The sequence below is a fragment of the Chinchilla lanigera genome, unplaced genomic scaffold, assembly GCF_000276665.1.
Source record: "Chinchilla lanigera isolate Chin_1 unplaced genomic scaffold, ChiLan1.0 scaffold00166, whole genome shotgun sequence".
Lineage (NCBI taxonomy): Eukaryota > Metazoa > Chordata > Mammalia > Rodentia > Chinchillidae > Chinchilla > Chinchilla lanigera.
In genome coordinates this window covers 165,584-175,984 of record NW_004955567.1, presented here as the reverse complement: position 1 = coordinate 175,984, position 10,401 = coordinate 165,584, and the positions used below count along the sequence as shown (strand labels likewise).

At 45.9% G+C, this 10,401-nt stretch overlaps 1 protein-coding gene across 1 annotated transcript in view; it reads right to left on the bottom strand.

The window, feature by feature from the left end:
• Positions 1 to 10,401, bottom strand: part of LOC106147476 (olfactory receptor 1G1-like) — an 18,387-nt gene that overhangs the window by 4,146 nt on the left and 3,840 nt on the right. The window contains exons 5-6 of the mRNA XM_013509221.1: positions 4,889 to 5,054; positions 4 to 698 (exon numbers count right to left, since the gene is read on the bottom strand). Coding sequence (XP_013364675.1) covers positions 4 to 698; positions 4,889 to 5,054 — 861 coding nt within the window. The remainder of the gene's footprint in view (positions 1 to 3; positions 699 to 4,888; positions 5,055 to 10,401) is intronic.

The following is a 10,401-nucleotide window of genomic DNA, read 5'->3' as shown; positions in this document are numbered from 1 at the left end:
GGCATGCGGAGCACAGCCATGGTGATGGCCGAGTAGGAGGCCAAGGCCACCAGGAGTGTCCCACAGAAGATGACGATGGCGGAGATGAAGTCCACCAGCTCCGTGAGGGCCACGTGGGTGCAGGACAGGTTGAGCAGAGGGGAGACGTCACAGAAGAAGTGGTTGAGGACGTTGGGGCCACAGTAAGTCAGGCTGGCGATGCATTTTGTCTTTGCTGCTGAGACCAGCAGGCCACCCAGCCAGGAGGAGAGGGCCAGGCCCAGGCAGACCTGGGGCCGCATGAGAAGCGGGTAGTGCAGTGGGCGGCAGATGGCCACGTAGCGGTCATAGGCCATGGCGGCCAGGAGGGTGCACTCTGTTCCGATGAGGGTTATGAAAAAGAAGAGTTGGGTCATGCAGGTCATGAAGGAAATACGGTAGGGCCCAGTCCACAGCCCCACGAGCAGTGTGGGCATGGTCACAGAAACGTAGCACATCTCCAGGCCGCTGAGGTTGCCCAGGAAGAAGTACATGGGCTTGTGGAGCTCAGTGTGCCTGCAGATGAGGTAGATGATGAGCGTGTTCTCCAGGAGGGTGAGCAGGTAGAGGGCCAGGAAGACGGCAAAGAGGGCGTCCCTGGTGCTCAGCCTGGTGGACAGGCCCAGGAGGACGAAGTGCTGGACCCTGGTCATGTTGCCTGGCTCCAGGGGCTTCTCCACCTGTGGACAGACACCAAAAACAGGTGATTCTCTGGTTTGTGTGCAAGCCTGGTGCTGCAAATTTGGGAGGACTTTCATGTTGACTCTCTTAGCCCAAATTCTGTTTGACATTGACTGTTAAGTGAGGTGGAGATGCTGTAGATTTTAAAGACAACCTCTGAATGGGATTCCTTCCTTAATCTGGAACCTCGAGCGGTGAATCTTACCGAATTAAACATGACAAAGTAGCATTTACTTCTTGTTTAGTGTTGCAATAAATTGAGTGAAGCAATGAGTGCCGAGTGGCTATTCCACATAAGCGAAGGGAATTACTTTCATCTGGGTTTTGCAGTAAGTGTATTCCCTCTGTATTTTTTTCTTTTTAAATTCTATGAAGGCTGTTAGTATCTACAAATTCAGAGTAAGACAAACTACTGGTCTCTCTTCTTCCAAAAATATTCCTTCTTTCTTAATGTGATTTTGTTATCTAAAATTATATTATGTTGTGGGTAATGAATGGTTATATTCAAGAAAGAGAAGCAGAAAAATTTCCTTCTGAATCAAAGGAGGATTCCCACAAAAATTCACATGATTTTCTTCTAGTAGATGGTTAGGAAACCATGGCTGGTGCCCAGTCTTCATGATTGTATTTGTATGCAATTGAACATTATTCCTAATTGTTACACTTTAGGAAACTGCAGCTCACATAGAAAATTACTGTTGTAAGGCAAGGTATGGAATCTAATGACAAAAGTTTCCATAGTTCACGAGCCTGGTCAGTATCAGGAACCTGTCGTAAAACCTACTTATTTTCTTTTGCTTTATTCCAGTGCGCACACATGATGATCAGACAGGCAAATCCACACAGCCAGGAGGGCAAAGATCAGGAACTCGCTTCAGTTCTGGGCTAGCTCCATTGCACTATGTCCTCACTCCCAAAGCCAAGGAACTAGGAATTTTTCTTCTCTGACCCCTGGGGAGAGGAGAGCTGGAAAACAACACAGCCAGGGTGCCCATGACACAAGGCATCACCCCCAGCGTTCATTGGCGAGACGGAGGGTTGAAGGCTACCACGCCAAGGTGATGGAGGGTGTGCTGCATGAGCTGAGAGAGGCAACCTCCATGGAGCAGGTGGACGCACACTGCAGGCAGGAGAACAAAAGTTGGAACGGTCTGCCAAGGGGACGCTGTCCTTCGATGTCCCACAGAGCCTGCTCTGTCGCCTCCCAGTGCTTGCAAGGTATCCCCTCCTCCAGGCAACGCCCCCAGTTCCTCCACTGCACTGGTGAATCAGGCATTCCAGTTTCTCAACAGCTGATCACCGCTTCACACATCCAGAGAAAGTGCAGACAGCTCCATCTCTCTGGACCAGCCCAAGGGTGATAAAGCAACAGTTTCACCCTCGAGCTAAGCCCAAGAGCTCCGATGACTGGAGAACCCTTTGTTCAACTTTCCTACCACTAAAAGGAGAGAGTGAGTCTCTCTCCCTGCTGTCGATAGCCTTCTTTTGTAAGTAAGGTGATTGAGGGTCAGAAAGTAAAAGTGACTTGCTCAGAGTCATGGCATACAGGGAAATGAGGGCAAAACTTAGACTAATTTTAACACTCCATGTTTCGGTGTTACATGAGCAGACATTTTAAGTATGAATGGAGTGACAATCACTGTAGAAGTAATAGTAAGTAATGCAAAGTATTAAGCTCTTTGCTGTGCTACCACTTTCCATGTTTGGTTGTTTAAATTCCTACAAAGCCTTGTGAAGATACTGTTGTCACTCCTGCCTGCAGGGGAGAATTAAGTTCAGAGAAATAACCCACTTTTCCGGGACACAGAGCCATGACAACTAGAACGAGAGGCAAACCGTATTCTCATCTGGGCAAAGTCTCACATCCCTTCTGCATATCTTGCTGCCTTTTTTCTCTCTAGCTCTAGCAGAGTTTGTACTTTGTGTGTTTAAATAGTGACTTGGGAAGAGAAATGAGAGCAGGACATTTTGCCACATTTTCATGATTCAAAGCCTAATGCATGCGATGTTAGCAGTGAAAGGCTTTTGAGATGGGCCCTTCATCTTCTTTGAGGAGGAGCCTGAGGAATGTCACACGATTTGTTCTTATGACTTTCTTCTAATACAGAGAATGCATTTCCTGGGCAACCAGACCGGGAGACACTGGGAAATGTTTGATCTCAAGGTTGTGAGAGAGCCGAAGGAGCCTGAGCTGATGGAGTCCCTGGGACTCAGGGGAGCTGTATACATTGTTTTAACGCCAGGAAGTTGAGGCTCAGAGCTGTGAATCCAGCAGCCCCCATTTCCAGGCACTAATTAAAATGTGCCCTTCCGTGGACAGCCCCAGCTGTAAGTGACCTTTCCCTGCGCAGGCTCTCCACTGTCAGTCTGATCCAAAATCCACTATGACTCGTCCCAACGATGCAACTGTTCCACCAGTCCTGGCCACAGAGTCCACAGCCTAACTTCATGCATGGGTGAAAGTTGAGGCCAGCATCAGGGTGGGCGGGTGGACCTATCTTTTGTCCTAACCTGAGCACCAGTCCCTGCAGGTGGAAAGGTTGTTTATGCTGAGTGAATATGGGCTTCTCAAGGAGTGAGAGCCAGAGATGGAGGGAGGTGGGGGGAAGCAAGGGGAAGAAGAAGGACTTAAGAGGGGTTATGTGCTCGCACCAGCTCCTCGTGATGAAGGCAATCGCTGTGTGCTGCAGACATGTACTAATAAAACTTGTTTAAAATGCATTGGTCTGGCTCTTGGTGTTCATCTTAAACAAGAGCCTTCACTTAGTGAGTTTTGGGCTCCTCAGGTAGAGTTGCTCTCAGGATTTACACAGTCACCCGTGACACCCCCGGTTAATATGGGGACAATGGAGCCCTCCTCACCTGAGCGCACGTGAGCTTTGCTCCCCTTCCTACTCAGATCTGCCCGTGATCTGCTTTCTCCCCCGATCACCTCCACTCAATCTTCACCTTCTCCACAACCCCTTCTTGGGGTTATCAGCCTGACTAATGACTCACAAGCACTGAGATTCCCCAGATGATCTGTAGAAGGACCAGTAAATGCAACCAAAGAGTCACATTAGCACCCTGAACCCAAGAACCAGACCACTTAGAGGCTGATTCATATCAGAAATAATTGTGGGCCATGCGCTGTGCTCCACAGTTCCATTAAGTAGAAAGGAGGTAAGTAGTGAACAAGAACTGGTTTCCACTCTACAAGGGAACTTGGGAGCATGATGTTGTCTAGCCTTTGCCTGGAGCGGGCTACTTAAGGTCTCCACGGTTCTGTTTTATGTCACTCAGGAGGAGGGACACTCATCCCCACCTAGGGCCACATGCCTCCTGCTGGAGAGGGAGCCCCTTGCGGAGGAGAAATGCTTGAACCCCAGAGATTTACAGAACTTGGTTGTCCTAAGGATTTCTCCCACAATTGGTAGAAGACTTTAATCGACTTTAATTCCACTCAGTCCCACAGTTTACTAAGTAAGGGTGCATGCAAAGAAATCAGGGAACTTGGAGCCAGTCACACAGTGACATGAAAGAACCTGTGTTTGAAAACTTTGGAACAGTGTCAGCCAGTCTTGGAAAACTGAGGAAGCTATTTAAGCCCCCTTTGCCTCTTCTGAGAGACTGACTTCCTCCTAGAGTGAGTGAGTTCCATCTAACGGTGGCTGCTCCACATCAGACCTCTCTCTGGAAATGTAGAACATTGTGGTTAGCAGCAAGTCTGATGTCAGACAGGACATCACCCTCTTCCCAGTGGCACAGTCTTCAGGAAGACACTTGAACTGACTAGGAATCATTATCAATACATAATTTGGAGGCAAAATTCCACTACCACTTCATCAGATTTTCTGAAGGTAAAATTTTTTGTTTTTTGGGTTTTTTTCCAGTACTGGGAATTGAGCCCACGACCTCACACTTGCCAGGCAGGAGCTGTGCCACTGAGCTAAATCCCCAGCCCCTTCTGAGGCTAAAATTAATGAATGTCCCTACAGTAGAAATAATACCTGATATGCCTGAGTGTGGAAGTCCTTGCTTTCACCCACAAACCATAGCATTTGGTCTCCTCAGCCGATCTTGGTCTTCTCAGGAAGAACAAAGGGCACAGATGCTTTCCTCTTGCCCCTTCACCTGGAAGAGACTCCAATGTCTGCAGGGGTTCAGTTCCCATTCAGAGGAGGAGATGCCATGGAACACAGCAGCTCACAGTCCAGTGTGGCGGGAGCTGTACTTGGTCATAAACCAGCTCCTCCTCCGGGTGCCTTGCCTGGTCCTGGATCCTCTCAGTTAATGAGTTGCCCGCCCACACGGTGAGAAGTAGGAGATAAGGGAGCTCAAGCTGAAGCTTGGACCTGAGAGACTTGGGCCGGTCCCTGTGGGTTGGAGAAGGGGTGGAGAGGAAGCTCCTGGTGCTCCGCAGAGACTCAGCAGAAAGGCTGCCGAGGAAGCTTGCCTGCCGCCAGCCTCCGCCCCCAGTAAAGGTTGAAATCTTTGACTGGCTTCTTCCCCAGTGTGAGGCCTGTCCTCAGAGCTGGGGGTCTGAAGATGAGCAAAAGACAGTCCCAGGCTTCAGCCCATCAATCCTGGCATCCAACACTGCTGGGCTGAGAACCTCTCAAGGGAGACTTAGCGCAGGCCAGGGCCCTGGAGAGACGTTAGTGGAGGCCAAGGGCTTGTTGTTGAAAGCAGAGACACAGACAGCCGTGCACTGGAGCTCCCAACAGCCTGGTTTATCACAGACAATCTGGGGAGAGTGACACACACACACACACACACACACACACACACACGCAGAGGTGCATTGCTCAGCCTTAAAAGGGAGAGACTGCTGGCGCACGCCCTAACCCAGACGAGCCAGGAATCCATCCTGCTAGTACGATTCTCTTGTCACACACCGAGAGATACCGTCCTCGCCCCTCCTGCGAGGCGCTCACGGCAGTTAAACTCACAGTGGCTCCGTGGCTGCCCGTGGCTGGCGCTGTGGGGAGAGGGAGTTGGGGTCCGGAGGGGGGCAGCGTTTCCTCTCTGGGAGGTGGGGGCGTCAGAGCCGAGAGGGTGCGCATGCTCAGCAAAACCCGCGTCCTCAGGCACCGAAATCCATTGCGAGGGCAAATCTTGTGTTTTGTATGTTTCACTGCCAGCAAATTTAGTCAATTACTTAATATCAAACTCTGTGCAGAGGAGAGGGCAACGGATCTGAGTCTCCAGCAAAGCACTTACGTCTGCTTGGGCCACAAGTACCTGACAACAGCTCCATATCCATTGGATGGAAATTAAAAGCACGAGACACCCTGACAGAGTCATTAGAGCACCCAAAATTAAAACAACACCCACCGTTGGCAATTACGGCAGGGTGACTGTCATTCTGTCGCAGTGCTGATGAGCTTATGAAACTGCTCACACTGTGTGAAATACATTTTGGTTGTTCCTGGGAAGTGTACATTTACTTGTAGACCCAGTGCTGTTCCTCCAATGTGTTTGCCCAAGAGAAACAAAGACTAAAGTATTGTGCCCCAAATGGCCACAACTTTATTAATAACTGCTAAAAAGTACAGACAACTCATGTGTCCATCAACAGGAGAAGAAACATATTTTTGTGAGAAATTATAGATCATACGTGTGAATATAGTCTAAAACCAAAAAGGGGTGAACTATCAATATACCCAGCAGTACAGGGGCGTTTCATGGATGTCATGGGAATTGAAAGGTTACAAAGACTATATGTTTTGGATTCTGCTTATGTGAAATTCTAGAAGTAAAATCTAGTAACATATAGTGAAAAATCAGAGCGTTGACAGCCTGTGGCAGAGGACCTGAGAAGACAGGCCCAGTGAGGAGCTTCCGGGGTTAAGCAAGTGTCCTGCATTCTGATGGGGTCGGGGGTACAAACTTTTCAGAACCTGAAAAATTGAGCATCTAAAATTTTTTGAATTTTGAGACAAGTTAATTTTACAAAAAAAAGAACCAAAAACAGACACCAAGCTTTGGCTAATAGGTTTTCAAGGTGATATGGGTTTAAAATACTTCAGTTGGTGCCTGTGCATTTGAAACCTCAGCAAACAAGTACCTTGAAGACTAAGAGGAATTACAGCTCAAATAGGGAAAGCCAGGCTATACTCACGGTACTGAACAGAAGCGGTAGGAAGTGTCAAACCACGTACATGCTCACATTTGTGTTTGTGCAAGCCTATGAGTGTGCGTGGGTGTATACATACGGGTGTATAAATGCGCATACGTACAAATGCATACATGTCTGAGTGTATACCGACGTGTGCTCACGTATATGTACATGCTCATATCTCCTAGCGCTGTTCTCTGAGCATCAGAGGAACAATGACCATCCAGGAGCCATAAGTGAGGGAAGTGCCCAGTCCCGGGCTTCCAGGAAAGCAAATTCCGACGCAGGATACAGTGTGTACAAGAAGGCGCCATGATACCTCAGAAACAAAGGGTCATGAAGGACTGTATGCCATCAAATATGGTAACCAAGAGGACACCAAATTCCTGGAAACATACGACCTATCAGAAAGAAATGAAGAAACCAAAAACAAATAAGGAAATGGAAGTAGTAATTTAAAAAATGCCAGTGAAGCAAAGCCGAGGACCAGGAGGCACCACTGCAGAATTTCATGATTCATTCAAAAGATGATTAATACCAACCTTCTTTAACAACTATGAAAATGAAGTAGAAGGGGATGGAAACTATGGCCAAATTCTCTGGTGAGCATGTATGCAAAAATCTTCAGTAAAATTCAGGCGTGTATCAAAAGGATCATGCATCACAAACAAGTGGGATTTGTCCCTGGGAGTAAGTTTGGTTTAATATCCTCAAATCAGCATGACACACACACACATTAACAGAGTAATGATAAAAATCATATGATCATCTTGACAGATGCAGAAAGACTATCTGGCAAAGTTCACTATTCTTTCTTGGTTAAAGTATCAGAAAAATAAGTATAGAAGGGAATTTCCTTAATGATTATGTTTACAAAAAGCCTACAGATAACATTATAATCAATGGGAAAAATCCAAACACATTTCCTCTAATATCTGGTACAGTGCAAAGATGTCTGCTCAAGCCACTTCCATTCAGTACAGTACTAGAAGTATGAGCAAGAGAAGTCAGACAATAAAAAGAAATAGAAGGCACGCACACTTGAAAGGAAGAGGTAAAATTGTCTTGCTTGCTTGTGATATGATACTGTGCACAGAAAAGTCTAAAAATTCCACCAATACAGTCAGAACTAACAAACAACTTCCTAATTCCACAAAGAAAGAAAATAAAAAATTGATATTCAAAACCCAGTTTCATTTCTTTACATCAGTGATGATCTACCCTCAAAAAGAATTGAGAAAACAATCCCTCTTACAATAGCATCAAAGAGTAAAGTAAGTAGGAATGAATTACACTGAGGTGAAACATGTGTATGATGAACACTATAAAATGTTGATGAAGGAAATTGAAAAAGACATGGATGAATGGAAAGATAACCTGTGTTTTGATTTAAAAGAAATAACATTGTTAAAATGTCCAGACTACCCAAAGTGATCTACAGATTCAACACAATTTCTGTAAGAACTCTTACATTTTTCACAGAAATAGAAAAAATAATTCTAAAGATCCATAAACAATGAACCCTAAAAAGTCAAGGTTGACAAAGGATCATGAAGAGCCAGAGCAGTCTTAAGAACTAAAATAAAAGACGGAGAGATTACACTTCCTGATTTCAGATTGTATTGCCGAGGTATAGCAACAAGAAAAAGAGGTGTTGGCGCTGGACACAGAGATGCAGACAGTGGAACAGGAAGGCCCTGAGCAAATCTGGGCATCGACAGGGAACTTGTTTGTAACAAGGACCCCAAGAAGACACAGTGGGGAAAGTAGTCTCCTCAATAAATGGCTGTGGGGAAACTAGATGTCCACACACAGAGAATGGGCCTTATCTTACACAATACCGAAGAACTGGTTCAAGAATTAAAGACCTAAACATTACACTTGAAACAAGAGCCCCTATGATAGAACGTAGGGCAAAAGTTTCTTGACACTGGCCTTGGTGACACTTTTATTTTTTGGATATCACTTTATAAACTCAGACACCACAAGCAGAGAATGAGCACTAGAGGCAACTTCAGTCTGAAAAGTTTCCACACAGCAAAGGACACAAGCAACAAAATGACAAGGTGTTTTATGGACTGAACCGTGTAACTGCTAATATGTATAGGTTATGCAAACATTACAAAAAAGTAGATTAAAATGAATAGAAGACTTTAAAGGACAGTGTTCCAAAGAAAACACACCAGCAGGTATCAGAGACAGTTCCCCATGTCACTAACCATCAGGGAAATTGAATTCATAATCACAATGAACTCACAGCTTTTAGGACTGCTACTATCAAGACAAATAGGAAATGACTATTGACTAAGATGTGGAGAAAAGGGAACACTTCACACTGCTGGTGGGAAGAAAAATTACTGCAGCCATAGTGGAAAACAGAACGCACTGTCTTTCCGCAACTAAAAATAGCACTTGGCATCTAATCTACAAGCCCCCTAACAGGCTGTACTGCAGGGAAAGAGATCGGGTGTTGAAGGGACGTCTCCCCAGCTGGGGTGGTCCGCAGAGCCAAGACAGAGGAACAACCTATATCCATCGATGGATAAAGAATGGGTAAAGAAATCATGAAGACTTGCATGATCATAACCGGAATATTATTGGAAGAGAAATCAATCACAAAGAGAAAGAGATCCTGCATTTTGGAAAAATATAATGAATGTGGAGGATGCCATGCTTAGTGAAACATCCCAGGCAGGGAAAGAAAAACACGACATGGGCTCACTTGTGCATGGAATCTAAAACGGTGTGGAATGATGATCGTGAGTCTCCTGGGGGGCAGGCAGAGCGGAGAGGCTGGGCCAAGTGCGCGAGCTGGTGGGCACTGTGTGATACGGGAGTGTTGCGTGAGTGTACAGCATGGGACCCCAGTAATGCACCACACACTTGGAATTTGCTCTGACAGGAGACCGTGAGTGTTCTCACCACACAACTACCTGTGAAAATCAGCCGCACTGTGGCAACGACTGCACACTGTCTGTGTGTACGAGTCCCACACTCACACCCAGATACACACAACATAGCTGGAGGAAGGGTAAGAGAGCTGACAGAACGGGAAGCCCAAACATTTCATGCTAAAATTCACTTGATTTTTATTTAACACATATGGCTTGATTATATTCCCATGACATAATAGAAAAATCTTCTCATTGAATAATGCCGTGTTTACCTCATAATTAATACAATGAATTTATTTAAGCCATCCAATATTGAACATTTAGCTGTTTCTGCTTTTTTTTTGTTACGAGCAATGAAGCAATGCATGTTCCCATACACACATCAGCTGGGTTTATAAGATGAAGACACACTTAGTAAACATGTATCAGCCTTCTAACAATAGAGGTAATGGGATGGTTAAATTCACAGTTCTTGGTCTGAGAGTTAAGCATTTTTTTTCAAGTGGATTGTTAGCCACTTACACTTCACCCCTTAACGGATGTTTTTCCAGACTTTGATTATTTTAGGAAGTTCAGATTCAGTTATTTCTTGGTACAAGGTCAAAGCATTTCCCCCTAGTTTTTGCTTTGCTTTTCCAGGGTCCTCAGGTGCATAAGGCTGGAGTCCTGCAGGGCCAGGGCCAGGCCGGAGGACAGGCTCAGGGCCAG